This window comes from Brachyhypopomus gauderio, chromosome 10, assembly GCF_052324685.1.
Source record: "Brachyhypopomus gauderio isolate BG-103 chromosome 10, BGAUD_0.2, whole genome shotgun sequence".
Lineage (NCBI taxonomy): Eukaryota > Metazoa > Chordata > Actinopteri > Gymnotiformes > Hypopomidae > Brachyhypopomus > Brachyhypopomus gauderio.
Window position 1 is genome coordinate 12,503,309 of NC_135220.1, and position 23,950 is coordinate 12,527,258.

At 40.9% G+C, this 23,950-nt stretch overlaps 2 protein-coding genes across 5 annotated transcripts in view; both read right to left on the reverse strand.

The window, feature by feature from the left end:
• Window positions 1–3,684: 3,684 nt before the first annotated feature.
• Window positions 3,685–9,920, reverse strand: slc46a2 (solute carrier family 46 member 2). The gene is made up of 4 exons (XM_077019583.1): window positions 8,489–9,920; window positions 7,612–7,695; window positions 4,327–4,483; window positions 3,685–4,188 (listed from the first exon to the last, which is right to left on the reverse strand). The coding sequence occupies exons 1-4, from the start codon at window positions 9,477–9,479 to the stop codon at window positions 4,131–4,133; spliced, it is 1,290 nt and encodes a 429-aa protein (XP_076875698.1). The 5' UTR covers window positions 9,480–9,920; the 3' UTR covers window positions 3,685–4,130.
• A 691-nt stretch (window positions 9,921–10,611) lies between these two features.
• Window positions 10,612–23,950, reverse strand: part of palm2akap2 (PALM2 and AKAP2 fusion) — an 81,410-nt gene continuing 68,071 nt past the window's right edge. For 2 of the 4 annotated variants that reach the window (XM_077019580.1, XM_077019582.1), the window contains 4 exons: window positions 19,256–21,395; window positions 16,380–16,573; window positions 15,248–15,286; window positions 10,612–14,384 (listed from right to left, as the gene is read on the reverse strand). In XM_077019580.1, the coding sequence (XP_076875695.1) occupies window positions 14,253–14,384; window positions 15,248–15,286; window positions 16,380–16,573; window positions 19,256–21,395 (2,505 nt within the window). In that variant the 3' untranslated portion in view covers window positions 10,612–14,252. The remainder of the gene's footprint in view (window positions 14,385–15,247; window positions 15,287–16,379; window positions 16,574–19,255; window positions 21,396–23,950) is intronic. The other 2 variants (XR_013133691.1, XM_077019581.1) reach the window with 2 other exon arrangements.

Below are 23,950 nucleotides of genomic sequence, written 5' to 3' on the forward strand. Positions count from 1 at the left end.
CTTTGTTTGTATGTGTTTTTGTTTTGTGAACACTATGGATCTGGTACTAGGAAGTGGCATCCGAGGTAGCAAACACATTTAAAATGATAATTTATGTATTGGTTGTTAAATCTGAATGAAGGTTGGTTCTCTTCCCAACTCTACCTGACCTCATTAAATATTTATGTTGAAATATAAATACTCATAATTATTTTGAGTTGTTCCGATGAGGTCAGTAGGTATTCACCACCCTGAAGAGGAGTGGAGTTTGGGAGGGTTGTCAGATACAGGGGGGGCTGGGTTGAGAGCTGATGTTACCCAGGAAGTGAGGTTTAAATGAAAGTTTGAAAAATGTCTGCTCTGAAAGTTAAGTGGATTTGAACTACGTGAGTACATGTACCCATCTAATGAGTGTAATGACTGTGGGATAAGCTGTAGTTTACATTATTTTAGACTCAGCATTTACACAGTATTAATTCTAATGAGACTTAAATGCCTTGTCAGGAACGGTTGGAGCCTGACCAGAACTCTGAAATTGGTTTTACTGACAGATCTGAATGTTCCAGATGATTCTCGCTGGATATTCCAGAGATATTCCTGCTCTCTGAGCTAGAAGAGGAGGCGGGGGTGAGTTATGGCCAATGAAGTAGGGAGGTAACTGTGTTTAACCTCAACGTTTATCTTCATGGGCAACTGGCAGAGATGCACTTGGTACCTGTCGCTTCCTAGCACACACACACACACACACACACACACACACATACCACCGCCGCATGCTCCCTCAGATTTGACAGTTGAATTCTGAACAATGTTACATTTATAAGCCTAAGTAGACTGCTGCCTTAACAACAACTAATTGTTATGAATGAAAGTACTGCAGATCTGTAACAAGGGAAATACTCAGACGTGTTGAATACGGCCCTCATCGTGGGTAGCTGTATGTATCGCTTCCACCCTGCACAATACAACCTGATTTTAGACATTAAGTTTAGCTTGTTGTTGTTTTTAAGGATGTTAATTTGTGCATGGTGGATTGACATTCATTTGGGTTTGGTAATAAAACAAGCTAAACAGCGTGGCCATCATCGTCCTGATACAAGTTACTCTGGTTAAGTTGATTTTAGCACACAACGCTAAAAAGAGGCTCAGTTGAGTTCACTATGGGCGCTGCAGTTTCTGGGTGCGTTGCTTGGAAAAGTGTCTCTGGTCAGCTTAGCTGTCTGACCTTAAGACTAGTGCAGTAGAGACCAAGTGGAGTATTTTCTTCAGTTGTCTTTTGAGTCAATTATATAAAAAAAGGCAGATAAGAGACATTCCACTTGTTGTTAATGGATCCAGAAATCTTCGGTTTGTTCACATTTTCATTCTTTTCCAGCTTGAGGATATTTACGGGGCCATGTGGTTATACAGTATGTGTAGCAAAGTAACTGCTGGCAGTGAAGTCAAATGTGGATACGACTGAGGTTCCTTAGGGCTTTAACCTTCACATTAATCTTAGCCCAGTGGCTGCTGTGTTGCTGTAGGTAACCAGTGGGGTTTAGATTGAGATACTTGGTCCAAAGCTCTGGTTACATCATCTATCCAAAAAGCATGTAGAACTTGCATGCCATCTGCTGGATAATGTGGTCTTGTCCCATTTAGCTACACACAGATCTTCTCCACCTGTGTTCATTGTTTTTGTACATGTTTACAGCTCTTAACCAATATCACTTTGTTCAGACGAGTAGACTCTCTCTGAATATGACACCGTAGTGCATAAATAGACTTGTTCAGTGCAATATCGTAACTCTGCTGTTTGATGGACACTGAGTTGTGTCAAAACCCTTAATCTTGTTGATCACAGGTCTCCGTGTCTGTGAAGGTCTTAATGCAGTTCTATGACAATTAAGGCAGCTACACCTACACAACATTCTCATTTTTGTGAATTCGTTTTTTGGGGGGGGGGTGTCTGCTGCTGTATGAATGCCTAAAGCCTAAAGTATAGTGCATGCGTCTACAGATGGCATTTACTGATATGGAAGGTGTCAAAGGCATAAGCATACAAATGGACTCGCATCAGCCTGACAAAGAAACAGGATCAATGACCGTTTGTGGCTCATTCTCATACGTGAACATATGTAAGGTGCTGCTGTTTCCTATTTTAACCTTTTTTAAAAGTGCCACTCCCTCCCCATGACTGCTGTGAGGGGCATCACTCACGTACAGCCTGGGATGATCCATTCGTAGCATTTCATACCACAAAGGCTGAAGCAGCATTGTAAACAACACATTTCTGTTTGTGACTAAGCAGAGACCTCCAAACTGAGGGGTCAGGGGTCAGAGGGGAAAGGTAGACTGTGAGACTACATTGTTTTGTATTACAAATCCAATTTATAGACCAAAAAAAAAGTTTTTCCTCCCAAGATCCCTTAATTTTCCTTTGGGTGTTTACTATAACATTGATCATTGATGTAAATTGTGATGTTTAAATTGCAAGAAAATTGCTTGTACATTGATGTTTTCATGCTTAAACCTTTAACAGATTTAAATATTGAACCAATAAAAAATTATGTATTGATGCCTGTTTTTGTAGTAAATGTTTGAATAATTCATGTTCTTAAAATCCAAACAGGTAATGCAATTTCAATGCAATCTAATTTAAATGTCACATCAACTGCTTCTTCAGCATAAATTATGCTATGTAAATACATATAATGAAGGGACATTATCAAATATATTATTTTTTATTATTTTTTTTTACACACACACACAGGTCAGTCATAACATTAAAGGCATCTGTCTAATTTTGCGTAGGTCCCTCAGTGCTACCAAACCAGCTTTGATCCATTGAGGGACGTGCTACCCAACACCTCTGAAGGTGTCCTGCGCTACTTGGTACTAAGACATTAGCAGCAGATCCTGAAATACATGGGGCCACCCTGGATAAGAGATGTTTTTCCAGCACAATCCACAAATCCTCGATCGTATTGAGAAACTGGGAGATGGAGGTCCAGTTAAAACCTTGAACTCATGTTCCTCAAACCATTCCTGAACATTTTTACAGTGTGGCCATATATGCATATATGCCACGAATAGCAATACGTGGTAAGCAACAGTGTTTAGGCCATGACCCAACATGTCCCAGCAGATGAATCCCCAGAACACCACTGCCACAGCCGGCCTGCCTTCTTCCTATAGTGCATCCTGGTGCCATCTCTTCCCCAGGTCAGCAATGTATATGTATGCAGCAGTACACATGATGTAAAAGAAACCATGATTCATCAGACCAGGCCGCCTCGTTCCTGTTCTCTTGTGGAGGTCTGATGTTCACGTGTCCGTTGTGGAAGCTTCCAGCGTTGGGCAGAGACGAGGCCCACGGCACCGTGGTCTATGCAACGAGTTGCAATATGATACGCCATGTGTACAGATACCTTAATCAAAGTCAGCATGAACTTTTAAGCAATTCATGCCACAGTAGCTTTTGCAATTGGGCCAGGAGTGCTAGCTTTACACCCCCCCCTCCCATCCATGACCCCCGCGCTGGATCACTGGTTGTCCTTCCTTGGGTCACTTTAGGGCAACTTTCCTTTGAGACGCTCAGAGCCAGCTGTACACAGATCCTTACACCATTTCTGTTTTCCCGCTTCCAACATATGACTTTCAAGAACTGACGGTTCACCTGCCCAGTATACACCACCCCTGTTTACAGTTGCCACTGTAACAACATTATCAGTCTCTTCACTTCTGTGGTTTTAATTATTTTTGCTGATTGGTGTAGACAGATATAAACCCCCATATATACAAAATAAAATAAGCACAAGAGAAAAAGGTCAGTCTTTGTATGAAATTGGAATGCACAGTCTGAATACCACAGAGCTCAGCAGAATTATGTCTTTTGGCATATTTCCATACACAGTAGTTATAAATAAGGATGACACCAGGTGTATGATGACAGATAAAACTAAAAGTACCTCAAAAACAAATAAATCACAAATAAGAATAATAAAATAAATGTAAAAAAAAAAAACACAAAGTGAAATGTTGCAGCAAAATTTCAGTAAAGCAGCTCATGTTCAGAACATTCCAGTATTTTTGGTTTTACATTTCAGAGCTTAATGTGGGAACATGGTGCTGTCCTTTCTTCTGTTTCTCTGGGTGGTAGTTTGACATTGTCAGTTTCCTTCAATTCTTTCATAGCTATTCTGCCTTGCAGTACGACATCCAACAATACTTCAAAAGGGGGAAAAATGTTTAATGTTAAACAAGCAATCAGATTTATATTTCAGAAATACAATATTTTGTAATAACATGTTGGAAAATCAGCTACTGCTACAACAACATAATTTCAGCTGAAAAGACTATGCTTACCTGATGGGTATGAGAGACAGGAAGGTGATGATACTGGATAAGGTAAACACAAAGCCAGGAAAGCTGTCCAGTGTGGCCTGGTAGATCTTGGTGTACATTGGTGTGGTGGCTAAACTTGCCAGCCTGAACGATAACTGGAGCAAGATAAAAGTCATCCCTGTGGGGAGCGAGACAATGTTATTGACATTGTGAAATCCTGGTCAACAGCGCCACTTAGTGGTCACGGAAGGCTATTTGTAAAACGTGTCTATACCCCTCATCCTCGTTTTCCCCTAGAGAAGATATTTCCTGAGAAGTGCTGTATGGAAAAGATTCCATGCCAATTCGAAATGTAATCGCTACTAGGCAAAAATGGAAATGCAATCCACAAAATGCATTGCTTTTCCATACAAACATGCAGAATACGTGCCACAATGAAATGCAAAAGCACTATTACATTACGTTTCAATGCACTTGATTTCTTTATTGAAAAACAATACACAAGAATTACCATTCAAAACCAAAACGCTGAATTTGTGCCAGAATTGAATATAATACAGCTCGAAATGTAATCACGGCACCGAGGTATTGCTTTTCACCGTACGCGTTCAGCTCTTCAGCTCTGTTTGCAGGGTTCATCCACCTTTACAAGGTGGAATTCAAGCACATGTACGACACTTTCAAGGTCCATTTTCAATATTGTCCAGCACCTTCAGCTTAATTAAGTTAAGCACGTAGTCGTCTGTAACTGCACCAGCCTCAATTTGTCCAATTAGACTGTTTATTTCCTCTTTTATTCTGTCGTGAAAAGACATTTCTGCTGCTTTCAAGTCCAACTATGAGCGATTGCTTCTGACTGGAGTCTAAGCCCCGCCCCAAATGCAGGCGAGCGTTCCTATTGGACAGTGATTAGATTCCATTCTGGCACGAATACAGCTTCGCAGAGACACACAGTGGAATACAATGACGTTCAGTCGATTGCATTACAAGGTGGCTTCTGGCACGAATTCATCGTTTCTTTCTTTAAATACAAATCCACACACACTGGAGCTTTTACTTTTCATTGTGGCATGTTTTCATCACATCAGTGTTTAAATCAATCTCGTGATCATTACATTTAAAGGAGACATTTATGTCAGAAATACCGTACGGTGAAAAGCAATACCTCTGTGCCGTGATTACATTTCGAGCTGTATTATATTCAATTCTGGCACAAATTCAGCATTTTGGTTTTGAATGGTAATTCTTGTGTATTGTTTTTCAATAAAGAGATAAAGTGCATTGAAACGTAATGTAATAGTGCTTTTGCATTTCATTGTGGCACGTATTCTGCATGTTTGTATGGAAAAGCAATGCATTTTGTGGATTGCATTTCCATTTTTGCCTAGTAGCGATTACATTTCAAATTGGCACGGAATCTTTTTCATAGTGCTGCTCTTCTTTTCCCAGTGATGCCCGTGTGTCATGCTGCCCCCACTGATGCATATGAAGACTGCCACAATATTCCTGTCTGGCTATGTGGCATTCACTGTATCCCTTAACTAATGCTTCTCTGTGCCTCCAATAATAATAATAATAATAATAATAATAAATGCATAGTTTGATTCATTCATTTTAGCAGGATGGACTTCTATGCAATAATCCCCACTGAAAACCCCTATTCATGGCCTTGAATTCATGAAACTCATACGAGTCATCAGCTACTGTAAACAGTCACATCTTTAGAAAGTACATGCTCTGCTTGCCTCTGTGCTGCAATGTCATGATGTGAACAAATAACCTCTGTTTTGAATGCAGCGCTGCTTAATTTATTTGATGTTGTTTTGATCAAGAGAGCAATGTGACTAAAGAGATCAGTTAAGAACACCACAAAATTTGAAGAAGCTTTATCTTTTAAAGATTAAAAATATATATAATATATATCTTCACAACACGTATGCTAATTACACATGACATCCTCGTATGAGGTTATAAGTCTAAAATGCATTGATTGGATATAACTGGCTTCAGAAGATACACGGGTCACAAATATATGAGCAAATGTTGCATATTCATATCAAGGACAAATGCATTAGCATATCTGAATACACAGCCAAATTATAGTGCTATTATGAGCCAGTTTGTCTGGATCACATCATATTTAACACCAACAAGGAAAACAAACATTTTCAAGTAAAATTAACATTTATGCGCTTTTGTTTGAGTATGGTGAGGATCTTTAAGGACATATGCATACACAGGGCATACAGATTTTTACTGCACACATTTTACTGGCTTCTGTTGTTGGCGCTTAACAAGACTAGTCAAAATTAATCGGCTCTAATTAAGGCTGAAATGGGCAATGCAGAGTGAGTGAGAGGGAACAGTGAGACAGGTGCAGAAGAAATATAGGTAACCAGTTTCTGTACCATTGAGGATTATTCAAATTTCGAAGTATTTAACAGCAAAGGATTTTCAACTAAAACCTTTTCTGAGCACAGGCATGGTGTCATCAGACCTCATTTCGGTTGGGTGGTAAAATTATGCCCGTGCTCAATTTAAGCGAGAAGGTGAATGAGCTAAAGATGAACTTCATGAACTGTTTCATATCTTAAAAAAACAACAAAGAAAAACTCGAGGGACATTCCTCGTCTGCCCCAGCAGGCAGGTCCACATTTTGCCCTTCACCCAGCAGAACTTGTAGCGCTGCTAATCTCACTCTTCCATTATGCAGTAGCCATGTAATCTGGAATGTTGCATTTTACACTGAGTTTATGAGCTATGAGCCTCTTTGGTAGTAGATGTAGATTTCTCCAGCCATATATATGAATCTACACACATTATATATATATATATATATATATATATATATATATATATATATATATACATATACACACACACACACACACACACACACACACACACACACACACACACACACACACACACACACACACACACACACACATATAGAGCGTGACTATGGGTGATTAGCAGGACCACACCCAAATGAAAGTAGCTCCCTACTCCCTTTCTCAAAGCATCAGCGTTTCCTCTCTATAGTTCCTTTCCTCAAATGCACGTACTGACGTGTGATTTCACTTCTTCATTTCTCGCCCCCTTATCCGCAGTTGTTTTGCACAGCTGATAAATCTAAAAACAGATTCCAGTCTGATCAAACGCAGCACTAAAATGTTCCATTTTACACAGGAATGAAGGAGTGACCAGCTTGGGTCAGAGAGTTCACACCAGGATAAATAAAGTAGGACAGGCAGGATTTGGGAGTCAGTGGAGAAAGAGGGTTCACAGTGAGCTGGGTCTTACCGTACGATGTTCCTTGGACCTGCTTGGACAGCAGAGAGCGAATCGTAGGCATGGGGATCAGGGCGAATAAAGTGAGGGAGCGCGCTGCCAAACAGAGAAGTAATCGATTAGTCGATACGAATCAAACGCGGAGCTACGATACATTCACCTCGTTTTATAAATCAAATCAAATATATTTGTATAGCGCTTTTCACAACATGTGTTGTCACAAAGCGCTTTACATGATTTACAAGGTTAACAATACTATGGGTCCAAATCTCTAATGAGCAAGCCAAAGGCGACTACACGATCCGCTTTGAGCCGAATTTACACGTCCCTCATGCAAACAGAATTGGCAGGTTCTTTATCTGCTTCACACACAGTTAAACGCTTATTGGCTTCCCTATCTCAGTTCCTCATTTATGGATATATGCTACATGGACTCGATATGTGGTCTGCGCTTTTATCTCCAGATGAAGGTCTGTTTTTCACGCATTCACTGCGTCTTGATTTGCGTTCCTTGTAGGATACTGGTGAAAGGATTTTGTCTTGATACAGTCACATCCGAAATAAAAACCACGTGCACCAACATTACGCAAACAGTGTGTCCAGTTGGCATTTGGAAACATCAGAGGAGGGCATTCCAGGTTCAAAAAGTAAAAGTCCTCACCAGGATTTTACTCAAGCTTGCTAGAATTTCTAATCAGTGCAATCCAGGTAAAATTAGTGGAATCAACAGTCCAGGAGGCCTGAGCAAAATCCTGGTGAGGGTTTTTACTTTCTGAACCTGGAACGTCAACCTCTGGGAAATATAGACAATGATAGATAATGTGTGCAAATGCAAAATTTTAAACAAGTAAGCATGTTAGTGGAATATTCCTGATGCATTAAAACCTACCTAAAAAGTACATGGCGGTGGTTGTCACAAACGTCATGAAGTACATCCCAGACACGAAGGAGATCATTCCTATCATGATCATGCTGGCGTCACTTAGAGAGAGCTTCGTGAAGACCTTCACGCCGAGGAAGCTGGTGATGAAGATCACGGAGCCTGCGGCGTTCCCGTAGCCCACTTCAGTGGCGCTCCAGTGCAGCGGTTCTTTGAGGACGTACACGGAGAGGATTTCTACCCCACCGCTCACGGCAACATCATACAATATCCCACTGGTGAACAGAAGCACGATGTTGGTCAGATCACGGGCATCATGGTGTATTATGCCACTGCAATCTGGAGGTTCTTGGCGATCCGAGGACACCGTCGGGTGGTTCATGTGCACAACAAATATGGAATACACCAGGCAGAAGAAGTAAAGCATGACGCTAATTCCAGAAAGCACCACTCCTTGCTTAAGCCGGACCGTGTAGAGCTGGAACAGGTGGCCGGAGGCCAAGCTGCCGAGGAAGCCGGCAAATCCATAAACCAGCTCCATACGCATGATGCGCAGAGAGCGCTCCTCCTCGTTGGTGCTGACGGACACTAGAGCCATCACACCCGCCCAGTACGACGAGAACCCGCCGCACAAACCGTGGATCACCGGGGCAGCATACATCACCTCCACCCGCCACTCCAGCAGGATCACGAACAGAAGTAACGCCCGGGACACAAAGTACCCGATTAGAGGTACGACTATTGGTAATTTTCTGTAGCCCATGTCTCCGTACCGAGCCAGAACTAGCGCAGGAACAATCGGAACAAATTTGATCAGCATGTTAAAAGTCATGTAGAAGTTAGTGATGTTGTTCTGCTCGTCCTGGCTGGTGGAGTTTGTAGAAGTTTCGCTTCGCTGCTTCACCACCATCTGGAGGCCGGTGTCGAAGAAGGAACTGGCCACCTGAGCACAGAACACGATGGGCTCGATGTGCTTACGCAGGGAGCGCAGGACGGCCATAATAAACGAGTCTGAAGAAACTGAGTTTGATGAAACCCAGAACAAAGGCGGCGGAGGAGTCGAGGGCGACCGAGGAACCTTCTGACTTTATCAACGCTTCCTCATTTTTGCCCAAAACTTTAGAAACGTCACGAGCATCGTGCGCCTCCGCCACCAAGCAGCTGCACCTCCCGGTGAGATCCCCAATATGAATGAGCACGTAGTCTTAATGTTTCCGCGTTTTAACCTTCCTGTGCCACCCAGTCGCCCGGCCAGTCTGGCGAAAGTGGATATTTAGCAATGGGGAAGTTGCAGATTTAAACGGTTTCTTGATTACTCATGATTCCGACGTAGACTTCGTGAATAGTGGAACCGGTTCGACCTGATTTCTTTTGAGAAATTTGTACTATTTACGCAGACTTGAGATTGTGAAGTGTTTGTCTTTGCTTGTTTCTTTTGAGAAATTTATACAATTTACGCAGAATTTAAATCGTTAAGTGTGTATCTTTGCTTGTCGCACAACCGGTTTGTCCTGAATTTGTCTACAGCAGAAATAACCACATGAAAACAAACAAGAAGAATACAACCGTATAATGATGAGGATAATTCCGGGGGAATTCCGGGTAGCAATGGATCCTTTGAGACGTTGGACATGTCTATTTTCCAAAAGGAAATGCAAATTTTATCAGGGCAGTCGGTTAGAATAATGCCCGTCTATTATGGTTCATTAATCAGAGGTATCAATTCCAGGTTCAGAAAGTAAAAGTCCTCACCAGGATTTTGCTCAAGCTTGCTAGATTTTCTAATTAGTGCACTCCAGGTAAGATTAGTAGAATCAACACAATCCAGGAAGACTGAGCAAAATCCTGGTGAGTACTTTTACTTTCTGAACCTGGAATTGACACCTCTAATCATTATCCCTCAGATTTGACAGAATCTGTGGGAAATGGGGCTTGGATGAGGAAAGGTAAACCACACACCAGGTTCTGCTGTTGTATTTCGCCTTTAAACATACACCTGGAATTTCATGGCTGTACATGTAAACTACATTGTAAATTCTAGAGGTAGATTGTTCTAAATCTGGAATATCATATTTCTTGAACCCAGAAGCATGAAGTACACAGCACATCAATGAAGAAATGAATGAAAAGAATCGGTTATGCATTTTCCTTTTAATGAGAAAATAATTATATGTGTTTAAGTGTGAGCCTTACAATTACTATAAAACAACATAAGCAGAATATATTAACATACAATGAGTGGTTAACATATTAACTGGAGGATTTTAAAAAAGAAAAGAATAATTTGAGCGCATCACTGCCATTTCCAAATTGCTTTGGTATTTTAGCATGTTATAAATAAATCTGTGGCTTCCAAATCTGAAGAACATCTTTGCAAACAGTTTTAACTTTGCACTGAAAACAACTTAGACAATGAAGTGTCGCACACATTTCAGTATGACTTATTCTACATGTGGTGCTGGTTGCAGTTTTTAGCTCTACACTGAGGAGTACATTTAACAATTTCACTGGAGACAAATTTCCTACTGTTTTGACTATCCAGCTCTATTGACAGATTTAATTTTGATGGTGATTTTTCTCTAACAATAATTTCATAGGTCATATATCATGCGTACACTGAAAGGTGAATACTTAATTATTAATCTGTTGCACTATTGTTGGAAACCATCAAATCATCTGTGCCATCATAATTTCATGCTAAGAAATGTACATATTTTACTATTTATCTTTATCTTTATGGCTTGTCTGATGTCAACAGTGCTCTGTCTATTATATTACACTTTAAAATTTGTTTTCATAAATTAGCCTTGTGTCATAATAAGGACAAATGACCTTTTGCAGAATTTTGAAGAACATTCTTTGGAAAAACCAATCTGACCTCTGTCAGTGTCATAATACTAAACCACTCAGAACTGCCATGGACATACTGAAAGCTTGAATGTGTTTTACTGTATGTAACATAAAAATTGTTGATTGTTCAAAACTGCGCATATATATATATCAATTTATATATATATGTGTGTCAATTTATTAGCACACACGAGTTCTGTTCACCTCTTTTAACCTCACACAGAACATTGTGAGCTACTGATGATTAAGATGTGATCGAGACCTTTGCATATATTTCTCAAATTCTAAAGGCTGCTTACTAACGATGTCCCTATAAAAGATGCACACAAATAAATGCAAACACACACACATGCATGTACACACACACAAGCACACACATATAAAAAGAAAGATGAAGTACAGGCTATAACTTGCATAAATGCACATACATGGTATTAAAATGTCAGCCTCCATAAAATGTTTTCCCCATTCATAGATACACTGTAAATAGTTCACTGCACAAATAAAAAATATTTCCCTCTTACAATATTCAAAATATCTGTCTACTAACGAAGTCATATAACACATCAAATAATCTGAATAAAAATCATGTCTTTTATCAGAAATAACTGATGTTCATTGCTTAATTTGTTTTGTCAGTTTTGACCACTACAAGAATATTACTGCACACTTGCTCAATTCAAAATCCCACAGTCATGTCATTATAACCATACTGTAATGATGCATTAAATAAATTCAATAAATTCCTGCAAAAGCATCTTTACCATATAGGTCTGGACCACCAAATGAAAGACCTTTGAAAACCCATAATCACTGAATCAACAATGTCACTTCAGTACATTTTTTTTGTTGTTTTTTGTTTTTTTTTTGCATCATACGGCACAGCCTTAAAGAAGAGGGTAGGTTGGTCTTTCAAACCCAGAAACTACAAACACTTATGCCAGGACATAAAATACTTTCATGTTACAAATTATATGCAAATTAAAAAACTGATAGATAACTTCTTACTATCTACTCTGAGACATAACCTTCAGTACTAAGCTCATTAGTTTCATTGTTGGTGGGCTGAGAACGACCTCAGGTTAAAGGTAAATCCAGAATCATAGGAGTAGCTTCCAAACATCTGTCCAATGATCCTGCAGCTGTTTTTGATTGCATCATCCACTGCTGATTTGCTGAGGACTGTAATAAATCTAACTTGCTTCACATTGCTGTTGTTTGCCAGTGATTTGAATGACAGCAACAAAATAATATACAAGCAGTAAGTTAATTCCCTTTCTCAGGCATTCATTCATATATAATCCACAAAGCCCCTGTGTAATTACGAAACAGTGTTATTTCACTGCATCTTGGGTTTATACATTCTAATCAAAACGGTTAAATCGATGCCAATACACAGTACAAAGAAAAACAGAAAACAGGTCATATATCTCAATATTAAAATGTTTACTCATAAAGACTTTAGATTTATGAGGGGAATTGACTGAACTGCTTGACGTTCAAGTGTTTTATAGTAATAATTTCATCTAGCATTCACGCAACGTGCTATAAAATAGTCCTGACTACCCCACGCTGCCTAATAGTCTTGCTTATATAAAACCAAGATACAGCACAGCACAGTGACTGTGAGGAAAAACACCAACAGCTAAAAACTAAACACAAATCACTGGTTGTCCTGCTAATTTGCACAAGCTAAAAATATCTTTCAAAACCTTACAAAACCCTACAACACCCTTAACTTTTTTGTGCTCACTGAAATGCTCAACATAACAGTAAATCACACATGATCACTGAACTGTGAGTCCAACACACAGAGCAAAATGACATTGGCTTTAGGGATAAATGCGTATTTCAATCTTACATCAAACTGATTGAAACTGACTGAACAAAGAGATTCCAAACTGATTGAAACACTGCAAGCAGTTTTCAAGTACAGGCTAGCGGTTCTTAAGCCTGCTAGCGGTTCCTAAGCCTGCTAGCGGTGCCTAAGCCTGTTAGTGGTTCCTAAGCCTGCTAGCGGGGCCTAAGCCTGTAAGCAGTTCCTAAGCCTACTAGCCATCATAGGGTGCATCAGACTGCTGTTGTCTTTTCCTCTACCTGCCTCCTTTCGTCAGGCCACTTTCTGAACAGCATTCCATGTCCTACACCAATATTTAATTTCAGTAGAGTTCTTACTGCATTCTTAATATATTTCCAATATAAATTGGATTTATATCCAAAATGTAAATGATGTACAGGGTGTAATTGAACAGGACAGTAAAGTTCATGGCTCACTGCACTGTGTAAGTCTTTTCTGAAGCCCAGTACTCAGGGGATGGCATCACAAACAAATGTCAAATACTAGGATGATATGGAGCTAATCCCCTCATCTAAGTCAAGAGTTCCAATCTAAAATGAAATTGTCCATTTAAATGTATCAGACTTACTGTATCTTTCTCCGTTATCGTCACCATGCCTAATTCTTATTTAAACTAAGTAAGAATTAAATTCCACAAAGAACATGGAACACTTGGCAATGCCAAATCAGTGTCAGTTCCTGAAATCAATACCCAACAGAAAAAATGGAAATAATTCCAAAGATCACTATAACCTTGGTCTTTACACACATCCCAACATGTAGTATGGACACCTGTCCATTAGATACAAAAACAGGGCTGAACTTTTAAGAAAGAGCAGAAAGCACAGTAGGGGTTTGGAAATCTGGTGCATACTACTGCATGAAGTTCTCAATGCGAAAGCTCCTCCTCATCTCCTACTGTATACTGTAAGATGGCGCTGTCTTTGGCTCTGTTGGGTGGACACAGCTCCAGGATGGTGCCATGACCCTGGTCATTGCTCCTGCAGAATAAATACTCGTGGTAGTTTTTGTCTGTTGTCTCCCAACAGGGTCTGATCTCCTCTGCTCTTGCTTCTTCTCTTTTATTTATTCTTCTTCCTCCTCCTCCTCCTCCTCCTCCTCCTCCTCCTCATATTCCTCCTGGTTGGCGTAAATTCCAGCTTCCCATCGTAGGGCCATGTCGCTCTTTCTGCGGGTGACCCGTGTCGCCTCAAGAACCTGTCGCAGGGCACAGAGAGAGCAGCAGGCCTTAGTGAGAGGGCGTGGCTCTGTACCACTGCACTGCAAACTGCCTAAATGTAGGACTTCTGAGCCTAGAGGACTCCTAGCTATGCCCCGTCAAACTGTAGTTCATTAATATGAAATGATACAATATTCAAAATGGTTCCCTTTCTACCTTTCCTATAGAATTATTTGCTTGTACAGGGTACATTACATTTTTCCAATGAACTGGAATGTCCAATCCAACTTTCAGTGTACCTAATTAATGGTTCTACCCTGAATCTTCAGGAACTCAAAGATGCAAATCACACATTTCTGTTTTCACTGGAGCCTTGTGAACACAGAACCTTTATAATGTAGCTGGTTAGACTTGTGCTGAATTGTTACCTACTGAGGAATGGCAGGGTGTGCATGAGACTGGACATTCTGTGTTCATTATTGTGAGTGAGTCATATGAGGGAGGTGTGGATGTGTTATGGAATGGGGTAGGAAAGGGGCAGGTGCTATAGGCAAGGGCAGGCTTGGGGGTAATAGACAGTGGATGGTGGGATAACAACGGGGACCACAATGTGCAAAAACATCGCACAGATGCTTCTCTGAACACTCCAAAACTGTCACAGCGCATGCTCACACATGCTCACGTCAAAATGACCCCACCGGTACAATACACACACACACACACACACACACACACACACACACACACACACACACACACACACACAAACGGTGTCATTATTCACCACTTCTGGTTTGTCAGAGCATTTAACACTGAAGATACGCCACACCCACTGGTATAGGATTAAAGAAGGCATGCAGAGAGAAAGACACGATCTGGCAGGCAGGCGTGGGACCAGTACCTCAGACGTAACCCCACTAGCGAGTAACAAACGGGAATACTGACGAGAAGGAAAGAGGCGGTATTAGTCAGTCCATGAGAACCAACCATGACATAGAGCAGCTTTAGAAAAGCAGACATTCCTCTAAGAGGACACTGCCCTTTGATCTTCTGTTTGTGTTTGATGTCTTTGAAGCTGTCAGATGTTTTTCTACTTCATTATGAACAGTAACAAACAAGGATGTTATGTTTTTTTTTATCTGGATGATAAACAAAAAACATAACCAACGACCGCAAATAGTTAAGGTATTTCAAAGCAAATTTGCAATACTTTTCTTTAAATGACAAAATCCCAACATGGAATCTCAGCAGCCAGCATGCTAACATTTGTAAAAGCTTGAATGTAACAATACAATGGTGTTCTGTGAACTACAATAAGGGCTTTAAATAATCAGTGTCACTAATTATAATAAAATGCACTGGATTTGAATGTAAATTTGCCTCATGAAAGGCAATCTTCTTCTTAAGTTTCCTAGGGTGGTGTTCTAAGCATTTCAGCCTATTCAAAAAATGTAATTAAATGTAAAATGTAAATATTTTATTGACAGCATTGAGAAAAATAACATTAGGCCTAGCAATCATTTGCAACCGAGATGTGCTCAAAGTTCCATTAAAGTTTCAGTTCAGGCACCATTTTCAAATATAAAAGGTAAGGGGACTTTCATATACACACCACTGGAATACAAATAAGTCTCAGCCAGTTTTAATTCCCTTTCTTTGAGACGAGGTGGAAAGTCCCTTGACTTGGCATGTCTCAAAACCTTCACATCACATGTAAAAAAGGAATTGCTCCCCTAAACCACAGTCTTGCATTACTCTTGGCTGTGGTTATTAAAGAGAGCCATTCTAAAAGACTGGTTTAGTTATTCTAAAAGATCCATCCTTATCTATTAGTCAGCCTGTTTGGCTAATTGAAATCAAAAGCATCCCAGTTTCAAATATGTTGGTTGACATAATTATTATGGGGTGAGCTGAGGAAATGTATTGATATCATAAAACAGCAATGAGACAATACGACAAACATTTTAATTTACACTACTGTACACAGGATACTGGATTATTATGGAGCAGCAAAGATTTGCATTGATACTCACACAGTTGTCTTCCGCCTTCTCCCGACGTTTGACTTTGTGGCTCTCATAATCCTCCATCAGGGTCTGCATGAAGTTCTTTGGGCGCTGGCTCCCCCCCGAGTCATCGCTCCCCAGATCAGACAGTGGGGAGGGGAGGGCCCCCTCTGACGAGGAGGGGGACACCGGAGGGACGGCGCGGATCTTCTCGATCTTACCTGAAGGAAAGGGACATAAGAAAGGATGAATGGTGGACCAACGGCAGCATCTGCTCAGTGCTGGTGACGTGGACGTCAGGGGAAGCCAGTGAAGCAGAACACATCTGTTAGCAGCGAGCCAACCCGTCGCTTTAGTGCTTCACCAGCTTGTCTGTCCCTCCTGGGAAACTTGTTTGCAAACCTCTTTAAGGTACAATCTTCTTATTTAAAGCTATTTTTTGAGTAAAAAAACAACCCAGTCAGTGCAAAATAGCATCTGGCAGATTATGAAATCAATTGCAGCAAATGTGGCATAATTTAAGCAGTTTCATTAAAACCTAAAATGGCATAGAACTGTGAAAAACAACAAGAAATAACTGACAAATCATTTAAAAGGGCTATTACTTAGTCTTCCTTAAAGGGGCTATTGCTTAGTCCAGGCCACCACAGTAAACCCTGTTAGTGCCAGTATACCTCAAACTGAATCCAAATTAAATGTTTTGCTCATGAAGCACGTTCTAGCTGGATCTTTTCACATTTCCCATCAGCACATTCATTTCACATTTCCCATCAGCACATTCATTCTAATGTCCCAATGTGCCATACTTTCATTTTTTGTTTCACTCAAAGTGATTTGAAAGGAAGGCACATGTTCCACAGAGGTTATTTATATACAAATGTTTGTAGAAGCATGGTCTATCGATGTCAAGAACAGTTGGATGCCAAAATATTTTCATCAGAATGAACAACCCATTTGAAATACAGGATGTTATAGCCATAAAATGCAGGATTTCAAGCTAAACAGGTTAACTAAAAGTGAAAACATTTCTAAATGATTATGGTTGGCTTAAGAGATCTGTCAGAATCACATTACAGGTTGAGGGCCTGTTTGTTCCACATCTGATCCAGGCCTCCATCTTTATTTAGTCCGCTTGTTCAGGCCCATTTTAAGCACACCACTGATTTGCATTTTATGTTTTCATTTCCTGTTTACTTTAGCCACTATTAAATCAAATCAAATCAAATCAAATATATTTGTATAGCGCTTTTCACAACACATGTTGTCACAAAGCGCTTTACAGGATTTACAAGGTTAACAATACTATGGGTCCAAATCCCTAATGAGCAAGCCAAAGGCGACAGTGGCAAGGAAAAACTCCCTAGATGGTGGGGAATAGGAAGAAACCTTGGGAGGACCAAGACTCAAAAGGGAACCCATCCTCCATTGGGCGGCCCGTTAACACACAAATTACACAAAAACAAATTATACAGACGAATACACAAGTTACAAACCAGTTACAAAAAATCACACAACCAGGCTAAGTATAAGGTAACTAGAATGAAAGTTCTGGGTGTTGATATTGTCAATGTAAATGTCTTATGATGAACGCCAGGTTTTCATTCCGTGTCGGAGCGATGATATTAGAAAAACTATTATTAACTATTAGAAACTATTAACTATTATTAACTAATTAACTATTATTAACTATTAGAAAACACTGTCCTAATGGGACCACTTGGGGAGCATGTAAAGTATTTTTTCTAAAATTACAGGATCCCTATTTCCTTTTCACTATTTCCAGCTGGGTAGACAACATTAAAAAAATGTTCAAAACAATATAGATGGGCATATTTAACCTAATGTGAGTTAGCTAGGTTATCTTGCTAGACATACAGTCAGAACACTTTGTTATATACAGTTACTGAATATTTAAATAATGTCTAAGGATTGTTAAGGGAAAGATTCATTCGATTCGTATTTCTGTTGCTGAAGATTGTGTACTGTAATCGTTATACTAGTACGCGTTTATGTAGAACTGCGGTCTTCAACTCCCCCATCATAAAACAATCATTATCTAAACGGTTCAAACTCAATTAACAAGATGGAAGCGCCCTTGGCACACACAGTACAGCGGTTAAACTAACGTTGGTATGTCGACTGCTGAAATAAAACAATAATGTACCGAATGTCCTTGAGCATCTATATAATCTAAAGACATTTATAATCTTTATTAATGGTAAAGAAATGCTCTGCTGAGTCTAAGCCTCGTTAAACATGAGCTTTTGTCACTGCAGCTAACAATATACATCAGCACATTTTTAATGCAATTCATTCTGGTACCACCAGAGGGCAGTAACTGACAGGGGAAGACTGTGTACAGCGTTTTTTTGTATTATTCAGTCAAAAAATATTTTACAAACAGGCCATACACAGCTGTTTGTCTATAGTCCTATAGAGTGTGCTCCCTATCAACAGACCTAAATATTCCTGAGCACCATCCCAGACCGTGGAATGATGGTATAGTACATTACAGTAGCGAACCGTGACCATTATACCTCTGAGAGGGCGTAGAGGGCCCTGACGGTTCCCCACTGGTACATTATTTTTAAATGGTGACCACAAAGGAAGTTGGTCATTGTTTTAATCTTCCCTACAGGCAGTTAGGGACATTACTGTTTTAATCTTCCCTACAGGCAGTGAGAGTTACTGCTGTCAGTTCAAACAGCTCATCAGCCATGATTTATTACAGATGTTCTTACAACAATGACAAATTACAATGCAGAATTAGTAGTACTGACTTTGATGGCAATTAAAAATAACATAAGGACAGTTCTGAAAGTACTTCAGAAGAGACAGAATCACTGTACTGATCCTATATTCAAGGAGTCATTCAATACAAAGTGAACAAATATTCAACTCACCTGGGGCTGTCTTTGCAGAAAGTACTAGTTTGGTTGGAAGGCTATTGGTCTTCTGCTTGTGAATGGGATTGGGTTTGGGATGCAAGCGATGAGCCAGCCGCTCCCTCCGAAGGTCTTCTTCACGCTCTTGGGCCGCTCGGATTTCCTCCTCGATCATGGACAGAGTCCTCTGCTTGCGTGAGCGCAACTTGAAAGGCCCCGAGGTGACCTCCATGTCCTGGCCACGGGTCACAGAAGCTGTGCTTCGGAGCTCTGCCGCCTCTGAGTACTTTCTGAAATAGCTAAACTCTGGCTTTTCACTTGCTGGGGAAGAAGGACTTGGAGGCCTGTAAGTGTTTGCCGGAATAACTGGAGTGGCTTGGACTGCAGGCACATCTGCGGTTATTTTTGGAGCTATGGTTTTCTTTTCCTCTGTAGGGGTGGGCTCTTTAGGAGGTGGCGTGGTTGGACATTTCTCCTCAGGTGTGGCTTGTGTGGGTTTGGAATCCTCTGCGTGGCTCTCAGGAACTGGGGAGGACTGGTACGTGGCCTGGAGTGGTTCCCATTTGTCATTCTGATGTGCAATAGCTTGCTGGATGGCGTTTTGGACCAGGATACCTGCTTGATATTCCAGTTCCTCCTCTGTCAAGCTGTCACCCTGACAGAAGGAGCTCTGCTCAGCTGGTGATCTGGTGCTACTCTCCAGATTTCTGGTGATGGGTGTTGTGGCCATTGGAGTAGAGGGAATAGAGCAGTCACCCAGGGAGTTCTCCATAAAGGCACTCATAGTTTCATTGGATGCACCACTGTCACTTATGTTATCCATGCTGAAGTCATTGGACAGAGTCTCCAGTACAGTTGTGTCTTGAGACCTAAGGGAGAGGTCATCCAGTCCAGAGTCGATCTCCTCAGGATGAGAGGAGCTGTTCAGAGATCGCTGGTACAACTCAGAGTCCTCATCTTTCAGGATGGTCATGACCGCTCGGGCACAGGTAAAATCATCGTTTGGGACTTCAGACTCAGCCTTGGCATGTGTGGGGGACTCTCCAGAGCTGCACGAAACCCTTTCAGTTCTGATATGGTTCATTTCACCTCTGTCCTCCATGGAGACTCTAATGTGACTAGTGATTGTTGCCCTGTCAACATCTGAGGGCCTGGAGAAAGGTTTGGCAGAGTAAATCTGGGGAGCCACACTTCTTTTTGTGGCTTGCTGTGGTTGCTGTTGCTTGCTGTGCTCAATCTGAAGAAACTGTTGACGTGCTGCAGAGAAATCAATACCCTGAACCACAATGTCATCTTTATTTCCCATGTGGGGTTGGACAAAGGAGACCGTTTGCTGAACGGAGGATTGTGGTACCTGATTAGCTTCAGGTTTCCTTTGCTTCCTCTCCTCATACCTTCTAAGTGACTCCAGCTTTTCTGGTTCAAGCTCATCCTCCAGTGCCTTTTCCTGAGGTGGGTTCCACCATTTTGCTGCAATCCCTGGATTCTTCTTGACGGCTTGATCTCGGATGAGTTCCAAGCGCTCCCTTTCCAGCTCTGCAACCTCCTCTGATGGTCTTACCTTCTTAATCCTGACTTCTTTCTCTTTTGGGATGTCAAAGAGCTTGGATGGCTTCCTGTCTTCATGGAAAGCCCGAAGCTCAAACTGCGCCTCTTTTTTAATCGTTGTTGTGCCTCTCTCAGGCGACTTACAAATGTCACCCCCCATTCCTGCATGACCGTTTGGTTTGGTGCTATTCGAACTGTCCTCAACATAGGTGGTTTGGTTTTCTCCTTCTACAGCTACATCCTGATTAAGTGATGGTGACGGATCAAAAACACGAACAGATGGCCCAGTTCCCTCTACACTGATTGCCTGTAATTCATGAGAACAAGTCCCGTTTGAAGTCGTCTCCGCTCCAGGGTCACAACAGTTGGCCTCAAGCACCTCGTCAAGGTATCTGATTTCTTGGGCAACCTCACTGTCCAGCGTCTCTCCTTTGTGCTTCACACCATTCTGACCATTTGGTGTGTGGTTGTGCTGGCTCTCGCTGTGGGTTTCAAGCTCCATGCTGGCCTGGTCTCCAGAGATCACACTCACTGAGTCTAAGAAACTGACAGACTTCAAGTTCTTCTCACTCTTCAGTCCACTGTCATCATCTGATGGTCTGGAGGATTTCTAGGAAAAGGAAAAAAACAACAACAAAAACTTACACAGGCTCAGATTATGATTATATAATAATAATAATGATAATAATAATAATATATATTATTGCTTCCAGTTTCTCAAACACCATATATACTGTTGTTGGTAGAGTTTCGTTTCCTTGAGTGCTCTTCATTACCTGGATGTTTATATAATCTGCGCAGGGCACAAAGAAATTGCAAGAAATCATCATGCATAATGGAGGAATAGACCATGACAAGATGTGAAGGATAATTGGTTTGTTGATCTGTGACCAAGGCAATTAGATCCAAGTTATGAATAATTTAGAAACAGGCCTCTTAGACTTCACATTAGATTCCATAGAGAGCAAAATACATAAGTATTTCTTTCTAGTAAGCCAATATATAACAGATGATGGAAAATTTGACCATCTGTTAAAAAAATTCGGTCCACATTTACCAGTATTTTAATTACATTACAAATTAGACCACTGCTCACCAAACACACACATCCACACTGGATATAATTTAATTGAAGTAAATATAATTGAAATAAAATATTCTGCAAAATCTAAAATATCTAATCCATTAGTTTAGTAGGGAGGACAGGTCCATGGGAACATACAAAGGTTCACTGATATTCTCTGTCCACTCTTTCAGTTTCCTCACTTTAAAGGCTAAAGTGAATTATCCACTCAAAGATTGGCATTGATCAACTAGGTCTGCCTGGTTTCCTGGGGGGTGATGACAGTTCCTCAGTTCTGGGGCTGCAATGGTCTTAAGTGGTGCGTGGTCTCCCAGTGGGACGTGAGGTGGACTCAATGGTGCTGTACGGCCCCCCCTGAGTCAACGCAGCTGGTCCTGTCACCAGATGGAACAGACCTTTTGAAACAGAAACCTATCATCCTAATTTTGATGCCAACAATATCTGTGAGTTCTGGAAGTGCTAATGTGGTTTGGACGATAAACAAGCATAGCGACTGGACTACAGGAGAAAAAATGTATAAAGAATTTATCTAGAGCACACAATAGTAATACATTTCATAATTCTAGATTAACCCCAGCAAATGAGATATTCAATTATTTAAAATTCTACCACATTTGTAGAAGAATCTGAGATTACACGCCACAAAACTACCATATATCTTTGCAATAAAATTTTGCCATTCCAGATACTAAAACACAGCATGGATGTTTCACATTTATTTGCTGCCAAGAATCACTCACTGAATCCAATAAAAGCATTTATAATGTAGAACATTACAGTCAGAGATGGGTGTGCAAGGCCAGTGGAGACTGCTGACAGGAATTCTTTCCCTTTGCTTAACAACTACACTGCAGTCTTAGGTGTGCATGCCTGGACAGTCTCTGTTATTGTCACTTCTTTGATGGCCAGTGTTGGTGAAGTGGCTGCACAGAGGACCATAAATAACTTGGCGAGGGCTGTTAAAGATGCCTCTGAGTTTACAAGTGGTGAGGAAACAACTGTTTTCAAGGAGAGCGCTGAAAAGACGAATGAGCATCAGCAAGTTAATATCTGCTGCACTGTATACATTCCAGTGGATACAGTTCACTTATCAGTGGAACCTAAAACGGTCCAGTAAAATGAATTAAAGTAAAAAACGTTTATTTTTATTTTTTTATACAACAGATATACATCGTGTGAAACAATTTTGGGGAGATATCAAGTTAGCTATGTTCAGATAAACTTTTTTGAAGCACTCTCCAGGTGAACTACACATGGCCTACATTCTCTGACTATTCCAGCCACCTACACGCGTGCACACACACACACACACACACACACACACACACACACACACACACACACACACACACACACACACACACACACACACACACACACTTTCAAGCAGTAGTTTCACATCTTCAATTTTCCAGGCCTATGCTGTCAACAGGCAGCTACAAAAACTAGAGTGAAAACCTACATAAAGCAACTCCCTCCATTAAGTATTTTAAGCGCCCCCAAAGCCCTAAAACACATACGAGCCGGGCGCCTTTGGTTGTGTTTAAGAGAAATACTGAAGCTCATGAAATGTCAGCCTCTTTATCTTCAATGCAGCTCTGTGTATAAGCACTGGTGACGGGTCATGTGTTGTGCCTTTAATGTGGCTTTCAGACACCAGGCTGTATTCAATGAGGGTCCCTGTTCTCCACGGTACCAGAGTGGCTTCCCCTCAGGGAGTGTTCACCACCACAACACGCTGCCTCCTCATTCCTTCTCACGCCTGTGTCCCTCTGAGAGAATGATGACATTATATGTCATGCGGCTGTCCTTGAGTCAGAGACCACATAGATTAATCTGCTGGTGAGAGGCAAAGGAAGGATAGCAGATGAATTAAGTGTTTTACTCATTATCATACTGACTGCTTAGGAACGCAGAATTCCTCTGGAGCTAGGAAGGCCCTTTGACCCTTGACCTTTGTATAAAACAAAAAGAATGTAGCACAAATGAGGCAATTCCATCTATACCAGGAAACTGACCACCCAGGTCTCCATGTATTATATTAGTAACTAAATACATAAACACCACCCTTCATAATAAGA